This window comes from Alligator mississippiensis, chromosome 12, assembly GCF_030867095.1.
Source record: "Alligator mississippiensis isolate rAllMis1 chromosome 12, rAllMis1, whole genome shotgun sequence".
Lineage (NCBI taxonomy): Eukaryota > Metazoa > Chordata > Crocodylia > Alligatoridae > Alligator > Alligator mississippiensis.
Genome location: NC_081835.1, coordinates 63,833,114 through 63,856,281, shown reverse-complemented (window position 1 = coordinate 63,856,281; position 23,168 = coordinate 63,833,114). Strand labels below are relative to the sequence as shown.

The 23,168-nt window shown below is 38.0% G+C and overlaps 1 protein-coding gene across 2 annotated transcripts in view; it reads right to left on the bottom strand.

The window, feature by feature from the left end:
- Nucleotides 1–23,168, bottom strand: part of CAMSAP1 (calmodulin regulated spectrin associated protein 1) — a 43,700-nt gene that overhangs the window by 13,802 nt on the left and 6,730 nt on the right. Inside the window, exons 3-11 of one of the 2 annotated variants that reach the window (XM_059715697.1) lie at nucleotides 14,767–15,029; nucleotides 14,389–14,550; nucleotides 13,811–13,891; nucleotides 9,051–9,192; nucleotides 7,327–7,466; nucleotides 7,135–7,231; nucleotides 4,798–4,975; nucleotides 1,784–1,875; nucleotides 263–347 (exon numbers count right to left, since the gene is read on the bottom strand). In XM_059715697.1, the coding sequence (XP_059571680.1) occupies nucleotides 263–347; nucleotides 1,784–1,875; nucleotides 4,798–4,975; nucleotides 7,135–7,231; nucleotides 7,327–7,466; nucleotides 9,051–9,192; nucleotides 13,811–13,891; nucleotides 14,389–14,550; nucleotides 14,767–15,029 (1,240 nt within the window). Of the gene's footprint in view, nucleotides 1–262; nucleotides 348–1,783; nucleotides 1,876–4,797; nucleotides 4,976–7,134; nucleotides 7,232–7,326; nucleotides 7,467–9,050; nucleotides 9,193–12,777; nucleotides 13,784–13,810; nucleotides 13,892–14,388; nucleotides 14,551–14,766; nucleotides 15,030–23,168 lie in introns of those variants that run through there. The other variant, XM_019475629.2, reaches the window with a different exon arrangement.

Here is a 23,168-nt window from a genome sequence, read left to right as displayed (position 1 = left end):
CTAGCAACAACGGATGGCAGCTTGAGATGCTTTTGTTTCAGTGTGAGTGGTTGGCAGTTTCTGAAAGTTACTATACCCCTTGAAGACATCTCTACTCTCCACCCAAAAATCACTGACCGCTTCTAAAAAGTTGTGCTACCCTGAGGCCTGTCTAAATAACTCATACATGTTACTGCAACAAACTTGCCATATAATTTAAGCCCATTCTAGGCAAAAGAAGCTCTTGTATATATATATAAAAAAAAGTTAAAATAGCAGTTACCTAGGTTTTTTCTCTGGCCACGCAAGAACTGAACCTCGTGGCTGCCCATCAACTCGAGTCAAAGAATTAGAACGATGACGATGGCCTGGAATATTAGAAAAATACTTGGGAAATTTAGAAATGGCCCTTACACTTGCAATTTTACTCAGTTTAATAACAAACTCAAACTAGTTCACCAACAGATGGCAGCAGAAAACAGGTAAACAGTATATATAACAAAGCAGGAAAAATGAAATAAAGATCAATGCAACTGAACAACACTGAAAAAAAACAGGCACGGAAAGTTAAAATTAGCAAACTAATCTAGCTGTTTTACCTGAAATACAGTTTGTGTTAGTAAAAACTGTAAGTCCTTCATCGTTTGTTGTTAATAAGTGCTAAACCCAATTTTTCATCTGGGTAGAAAGCCAATTTTTTAGTACAGCTGTAACCATTGTTTAAGACTCACTGGAATCCTGAATAAATTTGTTTTTGCTGATAGATACCTTATTTCTTAATCCATTCCCCAACATTTTGTCTACCTAGGAGCAATAGCTTGTTTCTGTCCCAAAGAATTAGGAAGTCGGGCCCATCTTAATTTCTTGCCCTGTGTACCTTAATCAAGGAGCAAGTTCATTTGTGCAACTAGAGATTGTGATAACACTTCACAGGCGGAAACAAAACAAAAAAACCCTCTTTCCTGAAGGATCTTAGCAATCCCTATAATAATGTTAGTATTTGATTCTGAAGCAGTCCAAAAGAAACTGAAAGTCTGCATTTAGACTGGCTGTCACTGAATTTATGAACTACTTGAATAACAAATCCAACTTCTCTCCTAATTTACTCATAAGTAGTTATTGAGGAAATTAAAAATAAATCCAGAGTCATAATGGAATTTAGATTGTAACAATGCATATATTGACATGCTTGTATATGTGTCATATTATTTCCTGAAGATAAATACTGGCTCTACCGCGTCGTGGTCAGCAGCTCGCAGAACAACATAACTCCATAACTAAACCTCAAGAGATCAATGCGTGCAGTTTTACTGAACAGCAGAGCGAGTTGCCAAAAATGATACAGCCCATCTCTGGAGATCTGGGAATGGAAGGACTCGACTCCTATGCCCTTTAGACCTCCTAAGTAAGTATGCAGTCTAAGTCCTGCCAGAATGTAGCAGTGCTGGCAATCAGAGCACTTCTCAATATGTCTATATCTTACAATTCACCATATTTTTAAGATCTATATTTAACCTCATCTGATAATTCAGTTTTTGAGTATTTTAGGATTAGTTAAATTGAAGCCTTTTAAAAATATAAAAGCAGCAAAAAGGCCTCCATTTAAACTGCACACATTTAAAGATCATGTCACCATGCACAAAGGGTTCAAGCAGCTTTTTAAATACATAAATGCTCATGAAAGATTTAATTTTGATTCTCTAATCCAGGAAAAAACAAACCTTTAGACAGCGTCATTTATTATAGGGAAAGGTGATCCAATGCAGAGTGGACCATCTGCTGACAAATTCAAGCGAAGACATACCTGAGCTATCTTCTTCCTGCAATGATTTTTGTTGCTTCTGTCTCAAGGGCAGCAATGGATGGGAGGGGCTGAAGGCAGGGGTCCCTTTGCCACTAAGTTTTGAAAAAGTGAAAATAACAAAACAGTAATCACTACCAGGAGATTTCTTTCTAAAATGGTAGAAAAAAGAAACACAGGAGGAAAGACACACAACAGGCGATAGCTTGGCCTTCTACAATCACAAAATGTGATCTTAAAATATACCTCATTTTAAAACACACTGTAGACAAATACCTATGTAACTACTACAAAAAGAGAAAAGAAAGACTGAGTTAAACATATTACTTAACAGACCTCAGAACAATTTTAACCTTAACAGTACTTTACTTTTCAAACACAAGAGCTTAATTTAATCTTACATAGAAGAGAGGAAGAGATAGTCATAGAGTTGTAACCAAATCAGCTAGTTATCATCACATTGAGCAGGCTATTAAACTGAAGAAACCATCCACAATGTGATCTGTGTTGGGACAAATAAACTTTAAAATGTCCTTTAGGCAGAAAGAGGTAGTTAGCCATGCCAGTCAGGCAGAAGGTAGGATGGATTTGCATCTTACAGACTAACTGAAGCAGAGATGCATAGTATAAGCTTTGGTAAGCAGTGGGATTACTTCACCAGAAACAGCCATGCTTATGCTAAGCATCTCTGATTTAGTTAGCATATAAGGTGCAAATCCATCCTGCCTTCTTTATATAGGCAACAATCAGTCATCCAGCAAGGAGGTACAAGGCAAAAGTGATCTGCTATGCTGTAGTAGTGGCTATCCTATGGCAGGGGTGCCACAAGTAGCATGAGCAGCCTCTGTGTGTGGCACTGGAAAAGGGGAGTTCAACACACCGGCAGATAGGACTGCAAGCAAAAAGCAAAGCAAAGCAAACAAACCAAAACCAGCCCGGGGTCACAGGGAAGAGAACAGAAAGCAGAGAAGCAGATAAGGCAGGGGAAGGGGATCCAAGTGACACTTGGGAAGGGTGTGGGGCTAATCTGTGGCATGCCTGTCAAAAAGGTTGGCCCAAAGTACTATATATAGCAAATGTTGTTTGTTGCATCAAAAGACCAAAATAATAGTTTTTTTAAAACAAACCTATAGTCCACAACTGCTGTTCCTTAATTACTTGATGGAGAGAATTCTCCTAGACCAACAATTAGAATATTTCTTGTAATTTAGTGGATTCAAGCTGAATTAATGACTCTGGGGAAACACTAACTTGTCACTGTCTACAATGATGAGTAATCTTCTGCCTAATTTGCAGGAGTAGAGAAAAGAGATTAACTGTTTGGCAATAAAAGCGGCAGTGGAAAATACTGCCTTTGGTATCAATGCTCTAACTCAAGAAGGATACAGCAGAAATAAAGGGAATTCAGAGACCAGTAAAGAAAATGAAGAGTTAAGGGAAAGAAATGCCCGTATGATGCAAGACTGACAAGAAAACTGTTTTTAGAGAAAGCAGGGAGGTATCATAAAGTTGTATAACATAACAGGGAGGCCAAAAAGGGGGTCTTGTTAACCACCTTGCATAATTCACAAGCAAGGGAATACTGAAAAGGTTGAAAGGCTACAACAATAAAACTGAAAAAGGAACTCTTACACAATTACCCTATGGCAAAAGCATAATGAAATTCAAAAAAGGACTGGACATTTATCTGACTGCTCAGATCATTACACAGGTTATGGTTAGAAAGGTTAAAAGCCAGGATATAAAACAAATGCACTTCAGGGCACCAGCCAATTTCTGAAGCAATTAAGAAACTTCCCCTGCAAAGTAGGTTATTATTAAACAGCTCACACCAGGGTCTTCACACCTCTCGCAGAAGCAGGTTATACTGGCCACTGCGTGCGAGACAGGATAACGTGCTGGAGGAGTTAACTGGCCTGCTCTAGTATGGCTATCCACATGTTCTTACTTGTGTCCTAATCAATTATCAGGCAGAAAAAGCATTATCCTGGATTTTGTTTGGGCTAATAAGCTCCTGTTACAGAGCTGATACATTGGTATTGCCCATTCCCCCTCTCACTGAGTATTTCTATTAACTAATACAAGGGCTGTCAACCAAAAGCAGTAGATCCCATGTTCTCATAGAGGACCCAAATTAGTAGCACTCTGTTCCATGAACAACTATGTATACTGCAACTGTTGATGACAAAGGCTTCTTGATCCCAGAGTTTCCAGTACAGTAAAAGCTGTGTTATCCGGCACCCACGGGGAATGGAGGGTGCCGGATAACAAAATAGGCCGGATAACTGAGCAGCCTGAACAGGCATCTTTGCCTCTTTGGGCCATTGCCTGTCCCGCCGCATCTGGGGTTAGCAGAACACACTTCCAAATTTTATCAGCAATGGGAAGTAAGAGTTCAAGCCTAGTAGGTAGGCTCACTGTCCAAAATTCTCTCACTTCTGCTGTCTATGCAGTGGACTGACTTGACTTTGGGGATTTTTTTTTGGTTTTTTCTGCTGTCCTTTATATGATATGGTAACTCTCCCATTGCAGAATGGTTTTCAGTACTCTAACTTCTCAATTGAATAAAATGAATCTAATTTCTGCTATAGGCAGAGACGACTGTAGCAGGGTGCGGGGCCCGGGGCAGATCAGCCTGTGTGGGGCCCAGACGTGGCAGCGGTGACGGCAGCAGCAGCGGGGGAGGAAGAAGGTGGCGAGCAGCTGGACACAAAGCCAGCCTGGCTCTGCAGGGCCCCCCAAAGCATGAGGCCCGGGGCAGTCACCCTGATTCACACTGCCAGAGACGGCCCTGGCTATAGGACAGTGCTAACAACATTAGATTATTCATTCATGGCAAAGATATGATACACACCACTTTCCTCAAACTTGAGAATTGGGCACATTTTAGAAACTGGGTGAAAGAAGCTTCATCTCGCATTTATTGTAACAAAACCAGATAATTTGGGAACAGCAGACATTCCTAGATTATGCAAGTGGAAATGCAAGCAAGATAATGGATATAGAGACAGACTTACAGATATTCAGCTTCTTCAGGGTGCAGGTAATACCTGTTGCAAGCTTCTGGGGGTAGCTGAATTGAAGGCTGCAGGTCTGCTGAATTGGTATTAGCTGGACTAGCCATGAAACTTCGTTTGGTTGCGTTGGAAATAGGAACAGGAGGACGACTGCTCTTCTGCTGCAATACCGTTTTAGCTGCACACACATTTATATAATGTTACCAAAAAGGATTCCTATAAAAGTACACCAGACTAGCACAAGATCTTTCTAGCCTGAAGGCAGGTGCTCAGAGTTAAAACTTCTACTTCAAATTTCACATTAGGTTTTGTAACTTATACAGAAAAGAGTTACTCAAAATACAGGATAACCTTAACTTTTAAACTAAGATGCAAAAATCCTGAGGACATGATAGGGAATTGTAGGGGGCGGGGTGGGGGGAGGGAAATCAGACAAGCTAGGCCAAACTAAAATAGTGGCATTTTAATCAACGCTAACAATTTATGGATGAAATAATCTAAGTGCACCTGAAATGCATGCTATAGTTGAATCCAAGCCTTCTGAAGCAGAAATATTCAAGTTACCCAATGTATTTTTCACACCATTCTGAGTCTCAAAAGTAAAGCAGCCATTCTAAATTTTAAACTGATATAAGATGTCTGAGAAAAGTGGTATCAATTTCAACAGATTCAGCCAGAAGAGGATTAGTGCTTCTACTTCTATTCATTTATCTAAAAAAGTCACTATTTTCACTTATTTCTGTATACATTTTTCATCACGTCTTCAGTACAAGTTACCCAGCTTAACTTGGGAGCAGTTGGAAACACTCAACACAAGCTGTACAGTGCGATTTGATTAGCAGCTGATGCACTGTGCTTAAAAACAGCAGGTGTACTCAAGCTCAAGCTGCAGCCCAAACCTTATGACAGACCAGCTACCGTGAGTTAGAGCATCATTTTGCTCAAACTAGAGATTTGTGAGTATGGGTGGGAATAATAGTAATAGGAAAGGGTGTAACTCAAAGCTGAAGTCACACACCTAGGGGCCATCAGGAATTTATGCTACATGCTGGAACCTCATTCATTAGAAATAAGACTGAGCTGGAAGAAGACCAGGGTGTATTAGCTGATTACAGGACGGCTGAGCAAGAGTGATGAGCATGATACAGTGATGAAAAAGGCAAATTTTTAGATGCATCACTCAAGTTATTTCCAGCAAAGATAGAAGTATTTTAATGTCACTGTACAGGGAACTCACGAGACCTCATCTGGAACATGGCATACAAGACTGGTCACCCATGCTCTACTTGGAATTAATTTGTCATGAATAGATGCAGAGCAGGGCTAACAGATGATCAAGAGAATGGACAGCTTATCTTACAGGAGGGTTTGGCTTGATTAGCTTAGCAAAACAAAGGCTGAGAGGGGGTACAACTGCTCTTTATATGAGGGAAATGCAAGAGGAGGGATGAAAAACTAGTTATGGCAAAAGATAATGCTGGCACAAGATACACGGATATAAAACTGGCCACAACTAAATTTAGGCTGGAAATTAGAAGGTTTCTAAACATCAGAGCTGTGAGATTCTGGAAGAGCTTTCCAATAAAAACAGTGGAACGAAAAAAAATTCTAGGTTTAAGATAAGAGTTTTAGTAGTTTATAAAACAGAAGTTACAATGCAGATGTTTGCAGTAGCAGGAGATGGGACAAAATAACTGAGGAGGTCTTTTCCTACCTATCAATTCTTTTTTCTTTTACCAAGTTTGAAAATGAACTTCTAAAGCAGTATGAATGAACCACCAATTTAGCACCTCTTCCCATGGAAAGTGTCAGGAGTTTAAAAGGTATCTGTTTTTTTAAAGATTCTGAAGCTGTTAGAAGGCAAATTATACAAATACATATATTTCAAACCACAGCTTGATCAAGGAGCATTTTTTTCCTTCATATATATCAAAAGGAAAAACAATCACTGGAAGGAAACCAAACAGAAGAGGAAAAGTTCTGCGAAATAAGCCATTTCATTACAGTTTCTATATAGTAAAAGCTTTGTTATCTGGCATGAGTGGGGTAAAGGGGGTGCTGGTTATCTATACATTACGGTTACTTGAGTGTTATACAGAAGACAGTGGCATACTTGTAGTGCAAATACTTCATGTGCGTGTGCAAGTCAGATAGACTCGGCAAAGATTCTGGTTGCTAAAGTGAGGATTTGTATTGGGGGATATTGGAAATCCCAGTTAATAAAGTATTCCCGTTAGTAAAGTGCTGGTTAACACTGCTTTTACTGTATTAGTAAACATCTCCCACACCCCTCCCCAGCTCAAACACTAATATCAACCTAAAGTTAAAGAATCTCACCGTCTTTTATTTCTTGGATATCCCTGGGCTGTACGAAGTCTGGCTTGACGTTCTCAAACCACCAGAATAGTTCCGCAATGAAAACCATGACATTGGGCTAAGAAAACAAAAACCAAAAAAACACATCACTATTCACACTAATGGCTTCTCTGTATTTTGTATAAAAAGGATTAATTCAACCGGATGTCTCACCTTTAGAACTAAAGGAGCATATAGCATGTCCTCTAATGTGAGGTAAAAACATTTATTTAGATATTCGTTTGAGAATTCTTTCAGAAGCTGAATATTATAGAGGCTGTCTGCAATTGAGGTTACCTCCTTCAAACAGATATCTGGAGGGAGACAAAAAATGAATGAATTAAATAAAGGATCACAATGTATTTCACAACTACTGTAAATGATAAGTATGGAAGAAATGAAATCCCAGACTAATAGTAGGGTTATAAGAGACCCTGGGTCAGAAGACCACTTGCATTTTTTTGACAGAACACCTTTGGGTCAACATAGATATTTATCTATCTGCAGCTGAACAGACCTTGAAACTATCCCTGTATCAGCATTATGGCTGTTCGAACCCTGTTAAAAAGAAAGGAGAAACAAGGATTTCCAGCACAAAAACCTGAAGAATCCTAAGAAAGACACATAAATTGATGCTAAATTGAAGCTAGTCATCAAAAAGAAACAACTCGGTGTGAAGGTAAAGTAAAAGGAAGGCTAAAAATCATAGACAAAATACCAATGATTTTGTATTCAGTTTGACCTCTGATCTAAACAGGATCTTGGAAATGACAGACAAAATCTAAAATAATGGAAGCAAAATACACATAGACATAACAAAACACTTCCAGAGCAACAGCCTTAATTTGAAGAGAAAAAAGAAAAGGTTATTTCCATTATAAAATGCCACAACCCCTCTGAGCTTTTTAAAAAAAGCAACATTTAAATACTATAGCTTTGAATGCCAGATGATTGCATCACCATCCAGTCTATCACACTTTACAAACGGCTAAACTTGAATAACTGCATTAATATGTTTGTATACTATCAAAATTACATAAAAACACCTGTCCTTTTTACATCATTATTTTTCTTCCAAAAACAAATTTAGGATTCAATAACATTTGATACGGTATATTGGCAGGCTCTCGCATTTTATGACATGTTTGTAAATGCTTGATACTTCCATGACATAATCTATTTAAAATATACCTCTTTTTTCTTAAAATACATTTATTAAAACAGGGATCAAACTGACACTACATCTTGAAGAACAGTTCAAATGACAAGAAATTATTAAACATATTATGAAAATAAAGCACGGTTCTCTGCTACCTTGCATTTTATGTCGTAATGTACGTCTATGGAAAGCAAAAATGTTGAAGATATCAACTGACAGCTGTTGTACATCTACATCTTTTCCTAAGATGGAATATGACCCCAATTTATTTTATTGTTATTATGCTCTAAAAAAGGGAAAAAAATTATTCCTGGATTTACGAAACAAAATAAAGATGAATTGCTGAGATTATAAAATATAGGATAAATTTAGTTACTCATGAAAAAGCATTTGCGAAACCAAGTCATGTACCAAAAGGAGGCTCTTTTTTGGAATACAAGTTACGGATTATATTAACAAGTTATTTCTTGAAGCTAATTTGCAACAGTATGGATTATTTACTAGATTATGCTATACAGCACTTAACATAAATACCATAACAAGTTATGAACTATATATATCTATCTATAGATAGATCTATCTATATCTATGAGACCATATGCTTATTTATCTATACATCTATATCTATCTCTATATTGATATATCTCTATAGAGATAGATATATATCTATTATCTGACTGTATGTTTCTAACTGAATTTTTTCAAAGTGAAATACTCTTTTAAAAGAATCTTCCCATACCATCTAGCTTCATTTGTTCTGGACAATAGTAGTGTATGACAGCTAGAAGAGCTGCACCATCACTGCCATCCTTCATGAGATCTTCAAGCATAGGGAAGTACGGTAATTGCCTGTTTGAAGGATGATCTCGACGATAACGAACCTAAATAAAGACAAGCAGTTGCGTTATGCTAATAAGAACTGCTATGCTTTCATAAGTACTCAAATTCCCTATAGCGCATCTTTAAGCTGTTAATTTGAGTTAATTCTCTCTTCTCAGCAAAAGTCAAATTTAAAGAGCACCACTCTTCCTTTTTAAAAATTTACCCCTAACTTTTGAAAGCAATTCATGCTGCCCAAACCAAACTGCACCTGTACAACAGCTTTTTGTTGTGAAAGTAAGGTCATAAGTCCTCCATTTAGAGACACAAATGCAAAATATCGAATCCAAAAGATGAACATTAAGCCCAAACCACTTCACATTTGAACAGCAGACAAGAAGCTTCATCATGGTTAGGGTATCAGCCTCCTATTTGTTACCTACTCTCAAACCAAATCTTTCTTAATATGTACACAAGCAGCTAAGTCAAACTTCGCTTGAAGTTGAGACAGGACACCCCATGCAGCATCACCAATATAAACTATAATTTTGCATAGCAGAAAAACAAATTAAGAAATTTAGGCCACTGCTTTCAGTGACATATTCCCAGGGACTTCATCATGCAAAAAGTTCAGGCAACACTGAGCATTCCTCAGAATCCTACCCTAAAGAATTTAGAAAGTAGCAGGTAATTTTGAAAAAAGTCCAACTAAAAAGGGGGAACAAACCATTAGGAATGGCTTGTTTTTCAAAGGAAATTAAGATTAACTTGAAATAATTTAAATAAAATACATGCTAAATTAGCAGGATGCCTCAGCAGTTTAGGAATTTGTTTTTGAGGTTTTAACTACAGGATGGAGTGACAGCACAAATGAACACACACTATGGAGCCTAGCAGAATTAACTTTCAGAATGGGAAAATAAGCCTATAGTCATACATTTAGTGCATAAACATCAACCAGCATTTGAGAAGCTATTTATCTAATCCTGTAATTTGCTCTAATACACAGCTTTATTCTACTGAAAATACATAGATAATGCATTTATTTTAAAAAACTACTTGTTTTTACAGATACGTTCTAGAGGATACTAACACAATTAGTAAGGCAGCTCAGAAAAGTTGTCTGTCTCTACATACACACACACAAGCATATAATTTAAGAATGGCACAGGCTGAGAAAAATTCTGTCCAACTCAACAAAAGTCATTCAGTAACAAAGCAGAATATAAGAAATCAACTATCATATAGTTGATTTCAAATTATGCTTTCCAAATTTGCATATTTTATTTTAAACTAAAAATAAGTGGCTCTGTAAGAAAAAATATGTCTGTTTATGAAGAGGTAAACATTTGCTACACTGTAGCAAATCTGCTGTTTGAATTTGCCATCTTAAATTGTTGGGTGTATATTTTCATTAGGTGCAGACTGAGCTTCTCCCCCAGCCTGGATCACTCCTTAAACATGTAATGTAATGTGATCATACTGTACCACACGAGCATATTCCACTGGTTCCAGCATGCAGTGTGATATGGCATGCATCAGATCAGGCTTTTACAGAAAGAAATAGTAAGATACACAACGATGATTATTCAAAGTCATGAACCAAATAAAATGCGTTATCATCCACTGTGCACTGAAAATGATTGCTGCAACAAAAGAATGAGCATCTATACTAAGGTGATCTGGTTAGTTTAAAAAAGTATTTACACATTTAGTAGAATTAAGCGGTTTAAAGATGAACTTCAAAGACTTCTCTTTAAACCTAAGATTATTAAAAAGGAAAAATATTTATACTCATTTTAAATGTAGTGCCAACCGAAGTTTAAATGAAATTTAAGCCAATCATTAGCCAATCCTGAGGATTACAGCTGTGGACTTCCTGCTTCCTTTACTGGAATGAAAAAAAAGTTGCATTCACCAAAAAGGTTTAAGACCCATTCCATTTAAATCCCTATTTTTCAATTAATTTTTCTGCTAAACACCTGTCTTTTGTGCTTAAACTTCAGACTTTCAATCTACAGTGGAAAATGGCTTTATAAATTTAAGATGCATTCATAAATTTTGAGTTATAGGGGCGCCAATCTGTGCAGTCTACTAAAAAGGAAGGTACTTTCTAAATGCTGAACGACGGTGATTTTGTTCTCAGCAAGAATAAGTGCCTTTGACAAGATTGGAGAAATCTGGCTGACACCAAACGACTAAAGCAACAAAAGTGAGTGATACAGAGGGGGAAAAAAAAAAAAATCAGAAGGCAGCACGGTCCAGGTTGGTAGTAAACCAACACAATCAGTGAAGGCCACGGCCTGGGACCTTGATTCTATTTCTTGCCTGTCACTGCCTTTGGGCAACTCACTTCCACTCTCCTCCTGTTCCTCCCTCCGCTCAGAGGCTGTCTTACTAGTTTAAATTGTACACTCTTTTGGGTAAGCATTTGTACCATGCATATCAGTCGAATCTCAACTGTTGCCTTTAGGCAGTAACAAGGATACAAAGAAAGATCAGAAGTAAGTTTTTGACCACCGACAGGCTCCTTTAGAGCAGTCAGACAAGTCATATGCGTGGGCCTCCCTGCAATTCCTTCCTTTATATGAAATACTGAATCAGTTCAATTCAACCCATATAGTTGGGTCAAACAAAAAGATTTGAGTGACAAGCCTAGAGTTGGGGACTGCTAATTTAATCTTCTTCCCCCCTTTCCAAATTTGGTTCACTTTCCAGTTTACAACCACGCCCATGGTTCCACTCCTCCTCCCAGGTATAAAAAGAACAATATGGCAAATCCAGCAAAAGAGGAGGAAGCGATGACATGGCCAATTAAAATTTGGAAGTAGTACTGAACCTCAGAAAGTCCAAGTACAACTTGGTACCCCAGTCAGAGGCAAGTTTCTATAGCACATGCTCAATTTGATTAAAACCCCCACCTTTGTTCTCTCCCTTTTGGGGCACTGACATCTTAATTCTCTCCCCACTAAACTAGCTTTAAATGAACAAACTCACCATGGGTGCAGTTCAGCTAGTCATAACTACATAGAACTCAAGTGTTAACATCCCATCTTGTACCCCAGCCCATTAGGTAATTGGGTCCCATCTTTCCTATGTTTAAAAATGAAATAAAAAGCAGTCATAAAAAGGGGCACGGGGGAGAGGGGGAAGGGAGGCCTCAAAAACTTCTGTTACCTAGCTAAGTATTTGATTACAGCAAAGCTGTAATCAGCTTTATAGGTAAGAGCCCGAGGAATTTATCAAACGGATTACTGCAAAAATTATCTAAAATATAGCTTGAAAGATGAACAGCCTATCAAATTTAAACTGACCAGCTTTGAATATCACCTTAGTGTTGTAATCAATTGCCTACAGAGGACAAAAACAGTACACGCAGTCTTTCCAAACACCATGAACTTCTGTAGTCCTGCCTCTTCCCATCCCTCCCTCTCACATTACAAGTTCTGAAGTGCTGTTGAGTGATTATGCTGTATGTACAGTATGTAAAGTTGTGTTATGGAGACTAAACTCGATGACCAAAAACCATAAAGCAGAAAGGCTTTCAGCGTTCTTCTCTAAGCAGCGTTTTAATGGAAGCAAACACCGAAGAAGTTCAAAAGCCATGATTTTGTGAATGACAACTGGTGTAAAAGTAGTTCACTTACAGGTACTAATTTCCAATACCATTTGGAAGGAGACTGCTCAGGAAAGCAAGGAAAGGAATGTAGGAATAGGAAAGGAACATCAGCAGAACAAGTTATATATAAGCAATAATACTTGAATGCACTAAAGCAATAAACACTTTCATACATCAGAGGAAGTTTAACCAAAGATTGGTTTTAAAAGGTTACAATAATATTTAAAAAAAAATGTGAGCCATATAGTTAACCATCCTCAATACCACACATTTATAAACATATAACCGCTCACAAGTCCTTATAATTCATGTAGGTCATTCTGTACCTAAGGACATAAAAACCCACATTTCTGTTTTATGAAACTTAAATATTTGTGACAATTACACAGGTTGTGCGTCTTTGCTGAATTGTGCCAATTTGAAAGATGGGCATTATGCATCTTTTTTAAAACACCTTTAAGCCGCAGCTTGCTCCTACCAGCATCAAATTAATTTATATTTGAGGAAAGTCTATTTTATGTTCTCCAGTAATGAAAGTGTCCTATATTTTTGCAACATCAGTGCATTGTGACGTAAATTTGAGGAGGGTGAGGGGATAAGGGAGGGAAATGCATGCATAAATTACCATTTGAATGCTTAGAGCATGCTTATTAGAGTTGGATTAAACCCCTGGTATGTCCATTGTATAGTTAGCATATGCGCAAGAAATCTGCCTGAAAGACTTGAAAATACAAGATGTACATTTTGTTCTATTAAAACTGAACTCCCACTTATACAAAGCATTCAAAGTTTGAACAAGTTATTTCACTGTAAATCATAATTTAGTGGCAAGTCAAAAGGTACTACTGGGATTAAAAGTAAGAAAGGATAATGAAGATAACACAAAACAAACTATATACAAAGAATCTCACGGGAGTGAGTTTCACTGGCTAGAATACCTCCCCCCCGTTCATTTTATAAAGAGTAGCGCTGAATGCATGTATATCCAAAACAATAGCAGGGTTTCAGTTTTAATGGAGAATATCCAAAATACAGCAGCCAGGCAGTTAATCATCTTTTACCTTTTGGTGACCTGGGCTTTCCATTAATTGCTGTTTTAATTTGAACTCTTTCTCTGTTATCTCTCTCATTTTAAGGTTAACCTAAAATAGAAAAGATTAAAATATAGCTGCATTTCAATTTTCAGAAATTTTGCAACTGAATAAGCAATCTTCATTACCCACCATTCCAGATACAGAGAAGTCTCTGACAACGTCCTGGATTTTCTAAGAAAAATCCTGAATCTATTTTTCACTTATAAAAGGGGTAAATCATCAAAACTGACATACAATTTTGGACTCCAATTAAATTCTGAGTTCCCGTGACATCCCACTGAAATCACAGGAATGTCTGGACATAGTTTGACAAAAACAAAAGCTACTATTTTAAAGAAATATTCTCTGTAACTTCTATAATTACACAATTCCTTCCAAAATATGTACCAAAATTTATGTAGAACCTATTTGAAATAGCTATGTACATGTTGATTCCTTAGCGAGAGGGAAAGGGAAAAGGGGAGAAAGCAATGATCAAGCCTTTTTATTTGATCAGCAATTACTTTTAGAAGTGACTACTTGTCCATTCTAACTGTCAAAATTACCTTATTAATCCAGAACACCATTGCATCCTCCAGATCATAGGGTAGTTCCTTTGAGGCACTGAACGTAGAAAACCGTTTGACACTAGCAACCACCTTTTCAATGCTGATCATTTCTACAGTGTATGCCATCATCAGAGCATCAATCATTGCCATATGAGAACCCTAAAAAAGCAAACACAAAATAGTCGCAGCGTTTCACACACCTTAAACGATCATCCTTTTAAATACTCTCTCTCTATTCACCATGCGCTTCCATGAAAAACTGCCGAGACAAGTGACCTAGAAGTGAAAGCTCTTTACTTCATTATCTATCCCCCCCCCCCAAGCCAAAACTAGCACGGGTTTTATAAAAATAGGGATGGATTTAATTAAGCTAACCATTTTGATTGGTGCAGAGCCAAGATCAGATTCAGACACAGGTGTATCATCACTCTCCATGACGTAAATCCCTTTCCGAGACAGAGCCTGAATCACTGACTGGTGTCCCTGCAGAGAAGCCACCTGATCCCCTTTCAGGATGAGGCTACAGACACGACAGTACAGCTCGCTGGACAACAACAGCTTGATGACAGGTGGCTTAATATGTTCTTGCTCATACTGGTCTATGTAAAATGGGTCCTTCAGCTCTTCTGGGATATTATCTGAAACAAAAAGAAAGGGTTTCAGCATAGTGGAGTCAGCTGTAAGGACAAACAAAACCCTCATACTTCAAAGCAACACATGAAAGAGATAATATTATACATTAAAATTAACTGGATGGCATAGGTCAGGCAATGCAACCAAAAAATTAAAGCATTAAATACAAAGCGTTTTACATCCAAATGGTTTTCAGTGACACCCAACAGTGTATATTAGGTTCAGACAGCTATCCTCCCCTCCTTCTATACATCTAATACTTAATAAAAACAAGGAAGAGCACACTCCAACTGCTGAAACTTCCTTAGCCTGACGAAGGGTTTTTGAACCCGAAAGCTTGCTTAATAACTTTTCTCCAACTATTTGGGTTGGTCTAATAAAAGATATCAAATTCACCCAAGGAACCTTGTTTGCCTTAATAAAAACAATACATTTCTAGCTGTCTTTCAAAGGGAGGTCAATGCAGTGCTTCTGTGATTAAAGGAGCTCTCTGAAATAAAATGTTACATATATAGTGACTAGTACTGAAACGTTTACCCTTAAAAAGCTAAATAAAATGTGAGTGCAAACAATCTATTCCAAACATGTAGACTACGGGGGGCCGCATACAGCAGGTGCACAGAACACACTGTTTCAATGTAAGATGATCAGTTAATTCAAGCAGCACCCACAAACAGATGCTTAGAATGAAATGTTTCCACTTTAAATTGTGTTAGAGCATGCTCCATTGTTTAGACCGTTTGGCTGCACATTCACACATGGAAAAAAAGAGAATCAAAACATTTATGCTTGGGTGTAAGTGTTACGAAGGGAAAGAGATGTCAAGTTGAAACAGGAACAGTTATCAAGAAAATGTGACATCTCTGATAAAACCTTCAGCTACTTTTAACGTTGCTCATAAAATTGATTCATCTCCATTTGGTACCTTATTTGCCTTGACTGTCTGGATAACAAAGACAGCTACTGCTCTTTCAGCATTTATATAAAAGCATATGAAGAAACAGTATTCAATCTGGATTTCTAATAAATGATCCAATCAGCATGAAGCAACATGTAAGTTCTACATTTTATATTTTAAGGTCTTCGAAAATGTAAACATGGTATCCCAAGAACAACCACTTTCCCACTTTTCAAATCACAAATGTGGAAGATCTTGGCTTTGTCAGATGCATGGTTTTTTCTCTCCTTTGCTACATACACGGGGAGACAAAGCACCACTGACCAATATTCTGTCCATTTTGTCGATGCAGGTCTACATTGTAGCACAGTATGCTTAAAATCATCCCGGCCATCTCAAGTCCTACCTATATCAAAACTTCTGCCACCAATGGTGACTTCAAGTGGTCATAAAATAGCTGAAAACAAGATAACAGTTCTAATTTATACACAACCTCTGTGCTGTTACTGTGGTAATATAAAACCAATAATTTACATCATTATGTATTTCATTTTAGACAATTTTACCTATAAATCTAATTATCAGATAGATGCTAATAGTTTTCCATAGCTTGGCAGTAACAATGATAGTCTCCGGCCCCTGTGTTGGTATCCAACTCAATACTTCTTGTAAAGTCCAGCGTTTCATGATTTTTAAATGTAGATTTCCTTTCCAGGTTATTTTACTCCCTCTGAAGACTTTTTCATTTTAACCATGTTCATTTTAACAGTGACCATGTTTAACCATGTTCATTTAACAATGACCATGTTCATTTTAACAGTGCATTTTAAATACACCCACAAACACACACTATGCATTGATAGAATTATTGTAATTTGTTACATGATTTTATTTATTCAGCTTTGCAATTTCTTTTAAATAACTAAATTGCCAAAAAAGTCCTAACAGTAGCATCTATCCCTTTATAGTAAGTTATAAGCTATTCTGAGACAATTTGTTCAGGGCGAATAACGTATGACATTAAAAAAAAACAACCATTGAAGTATTTGTGCTACAAGTATACAACAGTTCAAACATAACTGCATTTCATATCCACTCCTGAAATAAAAATGTGGTAAACCAGTTCTTCTCAAACTCCAGAGAATTAAGCTCAAATAGTGTTAGCTCTTCTTGTTGCTAATACCTTCCTGACATTAGTTTAACGATTTCCATGGTTTCCACAGGGACATTTTATGAAGAAAAGAAATAGTTAGCCTGTGCCATCAGGAATGGATGGGAGGGAAACGCCATGAAACTAAATTGTGAATTCATGATGTAAAAGAGGCCTTGCACTAACACACTGGCAGGTGATTTAATAGCATGACTCCTGAAAAAGTAGAAAGTATAAATTTCCTTATCAGAGTTCTACCACAGATGAGTATTTAAGAAGTCAAAGGCTAGAAAATTCCCACAGTAAGAAGTTTCCCATCCAGTTGCACTGCAGTGTTACAAGTCCTTTTGTTCCCCTTCCTCTCCCCAAATACCTTGAGACGCATTTTTTCATCAAGTTCCCAAAGACAGCCAACTGTATAGTAATATGTTTTTGATTCAAGCATCTGTCTAACATTCACCCTTTAGTTCACAGTGGGCACGTCTACATGAGATGACTTAATGCAGAGGACTGTTCTACTGAGCATTAGAGGGTCGTGGCAAAAACCATGCTAATACATAGTAGAATTAGACTGCACACATTAAGTATCACAAAAAAAATATTCACCTTTGTTACTGTGCATTAGCACAGCTATTGTGCCTTTATCTAGTACCTCATATTAGAGTTACTAAATTTAATGCGCAGTAGCAAAGGCGCGTTAATGAACGTGTAGATGCACCCAGTAGAAATGATTTTATAATTCTATCAGAATTATCACCACTATTTCCCCTTATGCGAGGCTTAATATTCTGCTACATGGACCGCACAAAGAGAGCAGAGGTAAAGGGACAGAGATAATGAAACCCCATCTGCACTATGAAAAATAATCTCTCTCAATATGCTTGCAGGTTAAACGCTTTATGAGAAGTTAATGGATGTAATCATTTAAATTATATTCAGCCCTGTCAATACTGATCAGGCTCGTATTTTAATGCGACTAAGTCATAAGTCAATTTAACAATGATTAACAGCTTCTGGAAAAATCTTGCTGTATTTCCTAGTTTTCTTCCTCCCCCAGAACATCAAAACCTACAATAGGTTACATGATTTAACCACTGTGATGCATTACAAACATCAATCCCTTTAACATTTACTAAAATGATTCATGGATATGAACAACATGATTTAATTCACCCAAGTCCTCCTGATTTTAGGTCCTTTTCCAGTGCCTGCAACCATTTAAAGGATCAGCTAAAAGAAAATCTAAAAATACTGACTACTTTATTTCTATTGCAACAGCACCTGCAGACTTCACCTAGGCTGGGGTCCTTGTTGTGTCACAAACAGCGCCTCAAATGACTCAAAAGCAAAAATTCAGTTCAGTTGTTGATGGTGCATATGCGTATGCATCAGGTGTCAGCATTCTCAAGTGTAGCGCATCAGAAAAAGGTTCTACATTTTTAATTTTCAATGTGGCAAGAGAAGAGACAAAGGTCACCAAGACTAAAATGTGATTCTAAATCCACAAAGAATGATAAAGCGCTCCAGATCAAGTATAGTAACTGAAACTACTTTTTATTTCTCTATGAAACTCACCAGCTTTCAATTTGTCAGCATCACCACCTGAATGAAGAGTCTACAGATCTGGGAATTTAGGAGGTACCAAATGCAATTTTAAAAAGCAAAAATGAGAACAGACTAGACACTTCTGTTTCTAAATCTATATTTATCCAGCTCCAGTAAAGCTTCTGCAAAGAAGTCAGAGGAGCGGAGTATGAACATGACCCACATCGAAGTCCAACCACAACAGCTACTGCCAAACAAAAAGGCACTGTTCTGCCACTCCCTCGGGACTTTCATTTGGTGTCCAGTATTCAATGGCAAAGGAAGCCAAACAAACTGAACAGAGGAAGAAGCAAAAACACAGAAGTTATCAAAAATCCTGACAAGTGTTATGGTGGTGACGCAATGACTGCACGTACATATACAGAAATATTAAAATTACTAGAGCAGAGGTTCCCAAACTCTGACAGATTCCGCACCACCAATTTAAAATGATACAACCTTAAGTACCACCAGCAAATTTTTCAGTTCAGCCTTCAGTACCACCAGCAAATTTTTGTCATATAAAGTAATTATAATAAATTTGTTAATGCGTACCACTGACAGGTTGTCTGCATACCACCAGTGGTACCCATACCACACATTGGGAACTGCTGTACTAGAGAAAAAGAAAAGCAAGGTCTCCAACCCAAAGAGTTCACAAACCTACCAAGATTAGCTAGAAGAGGGCTGTCCAGCTGGTGGCTTGCAGGGTGCATACAGCCTGTAAAGGGCTAACATGAAGCCCCTGGGCTCCTGCCTAGCTGCCACTTCCTTCAGTACGACTGATGCAGTAGCAACTGGGGATTTCTAAGCTTCCCCTCCCTCTACAGCTTCTACTACCTGCCCTCACTCCTGTGGGCAGGGCAGCACAGTGGGAGGGGGCTGGGATGCCTGTACTGTGCTGGACTACTCATGTTGCGTGTGTGGCAGGATGGATCTGGGGTGCCCGGGCTGTATGCAGCGGCAGGAGGGGGCTGTCTCTGTGGTGCGTGCAACAAGGAAGCTGGTGTGCCCATGCTGCGCACAGTGGGGGAAGCCAGGTTGCCTGCACTGAACTAGCAGGTGTCATATATTATAACAACTACTGTAATTATTTATTCCAACTTCCACAGGCTGCAGGACTTCCTTGCACTAATTCCTGATTGAAGAAATCATGCTATAGTTCAAACAAGACTGGATGTTATTCTAAATATTCAGTGATGGAGAATCCTTGCTAAATGGTTCCAATGGTGGATTACATTCACCATAAAAAAATGTCCACCTGATTTCTAATTTAAGTTTCCAGCTATTAGATCTTAAAATATCTTTGTTTTCTAGACTACCTGGCCATCTATAATCAAAAGTTCAGTCCCGATGTGGCAGTTTGCAGACTTGTCACCCCGTGCAATGAGGGCAACGGTGTACTGAGGGCTTGGGAAAAAAAAGGCTGATTATCATCTAAGTTTGGGACAACGCCTGCTAGCTGGGATGAAAAGCATCTTCCTGAGCAGGGCCTCTACCACACAGGTGTGGCTCCCTGCAAGTTCCAACAGCTTATCATAAAAGAGTCGTGTGCTCTATTTGATTGTAACAATGTCAATTTTATATTTGAAGAATAGAGGGTACACTCTAACTTTTGGGGCTGCATCCCTTCCCTACCTATATATGAATCAGGTTTTCTTTTCAATCAAGTTATGATGATGCATCTTTGCTAGCATGACAGTCAGATTCTCTTGCTGCTTTTCCTTCCCCATTCCTCTCCCCTTATATTACTTTTGACTCCTTTCCTTTATATTGTCTTCTCTCCTCCCTACATCTTCTCTCCTTTCTCCCTCCTTTCAAAACACACATACTCAATATCCACTGCTTCTCTTCTACAATAGCCATCTCTCACATTCGCCATCATTTTCTCCCCTGCCCACGACTTCATATAATCTTGATGAAATAAAAAGCAGAACTCGATGCTCCCTTTAAAATACCTTTTTGCAGCCCTGATGCTTGCCTCTTTGGCCCTTGACAAAAAGGGTTTTTAAAAACCCTCAAAAAACGCAGCAGCAATATCTGAGCCACTCAGCCCTCTACTTCCTCCCTCTCCTCAAGAAACAGGTTGGTTGCTCTTTGCCACCCCAATGTCAGCACACTGCAAAGCAAAATTTCTTATTGCCTTGGGTAAAGTATGACTGCCAAGTTATGTAAAACAGGCTTTTACACAAAGAAGTATTTAGCAAGATTATCTTATATAAGGACTGCTTGAGAAGTTGGGCAGTACAGAAAAAGCTATTCTGAAATGAATACTACCTTTGGTTAAGAGACAAAGAATAGTAAAATAGTTTCAAAATTGCACGCAACCAAAAATCATGAATGGGTTTGGACTGTCTAGTCAGAATTAACCGCTCGGAAAAGGCAGTTTGGGGAGTTACGTGAAGTTCACACGCGGACAGTAATTAACAGCTGGGAGTAAACTTGGTGAATCCTCAAGAACATTAAAATTAGGATTCAGTTCTGCAACTTGTCCAGTGGGGACACTCCCACTGACTTCAACAGGAATGAACCCACAGAACTCGACAGCAATGTGTCTTAGCTACATTTTTCCCCTCCAAGTGTCTATACTCGCTATGCATCTCTCCATAATGCCACTCTAAGATTTTTAGTGGCCCTTTTTTAGGAAAAAAGTTAAAAGCTAACAGACAGCCTGTCCCAATCTAAAATGGGCAGCAGGATAAGCAGTTGATACAAAAATATTACTATATGTTAGTCTAAACAATTAGCACATGAGTAAATGTAGGAAAAATTCAATATGCAGGTCAACACTAGAAACCATGGTATATTTATTGCTCTTTTCTAATCTTTCCAGATTCATTCTACAAATATGTTTGTCCAAACTGGTTTTCTTGAGGGTTTTTTTAATGTAATGGTTATCAATAACCCAAAAGAAAGGTGGCGAAATGTCCTATTAATGAGAAGGCCAGGAATTACAATGTTGAAACATTATGAACTATCACAGTTTTAAGAAATAAACAGGAGCATACCACACTAAGCATCATTAATTCCAAAGAGACTTGAAGTTGCTCCCATTGAAGTCAGTGGGATTTTTAGGGCCAATTTCAGTAGGAAGCAGACTGGAGGCGCAGTGACGCTCTTAAGTTTTCTACCATTTTACAGGACTTGTTTGGCAACTGTGATCGTTAAGACTGTATTACGACTTCTACTGTGACATTTGTAATACAGAGTTCTCCAGTTCGGCTCAAACCAAAAAAAACCTCAGTTCTGCACTGCCTATTTCTGAGTGCTGTCATAACTCTGAATGCTCAATATTTGTAACAATACGAACTAGTGTTTAACGTAGACTGACTTTATACTGTTCTTGTAGGTGTTATTCAACTATCTCCATATGAGGGGGGACCTGTAACAGCTAAGGTGATTCAAAAAGACAGAAGAGAAGGAAGGAGGAGGACAAAATATGTGATTCAGAAAGGATTCTATAAAGTTTACAGACATACGTTTAGGAAGGCTTGCATACTTTCCTTGTTTCACTACTGCATGTAATGTATTTGGTCCCAATCTTGTGGCAACAAAAGCCTTTCTCAGACACAAAACTGTCACAGAATTTAGGTTGTTCCTTAGTCTTGCTGGCTACCTCATCCAGAAAATATCACTTTTAGGGTAGAAGCCATGCTGATAGATAATCTATCAAATCTATCTTTCACATCTATATTGCCAATTATTTTCATATATACTAGGCAGACCAATACAGCCAGAGCACTTTTTCTCTCACCCCATCCCCTCAAAATATGTAGAGATTTGAAAGTCTTTGTGCCCTCCAAAAGGTGGGTCAAGGCTAAAAGGCAGAACTGAGCAAGTAATCAATGTAGTTAGCCAGCTGGTACAGTGATAAGTGACACACGGGTGAAGAATTTTAAAATTTAAGATACTTTCTATACTATAGCATTCCTCTGCCCATCAGCAGCAATTTTCATATGTCATACACATTTACCAAGACTCCCCACTGCAATGCTCTTCCTGAAAAAGGCTGCTTCAGTACTTGTTAACATTATCTCTAAACACAGTATTCAAGCACAGCGTGGTTTGGTTCACCCTTTCCAAGTCTCCCTACACATATGATCTTTTTTAAGGCTGAAAGCCATTTGGACTTCTCTGAAAAGCACAAACATTAAATCCAAGCTACAGCTATAAAACCCTAAGCTACAGCTATAAAAATTCTTGCTTGAACTCATGTACATAACAAACCTGCATCAATGCAAAACTAAAATAAATATTTAGTAGTCTTTTGTTTAAAAGAAAGTCTATACGCTATCACAGTAAGTCCACAAGGAAACTGTCACTTCTCAAGAAGCAAGTATAAGATCTTGCAGAAGATCTTTTGGTTTGGATGCTAAAACTATTCAGTAAATCCTCCAAACATTTTGGTGATGAGGTTTTGTCAGCACCAGCTTCACAACTACTGTTTGTAGTTAAGTAGAGGTGTTCAGAAAACTTTTATCTTCAAAATTTTCCACAATATTTTCTTCAAAG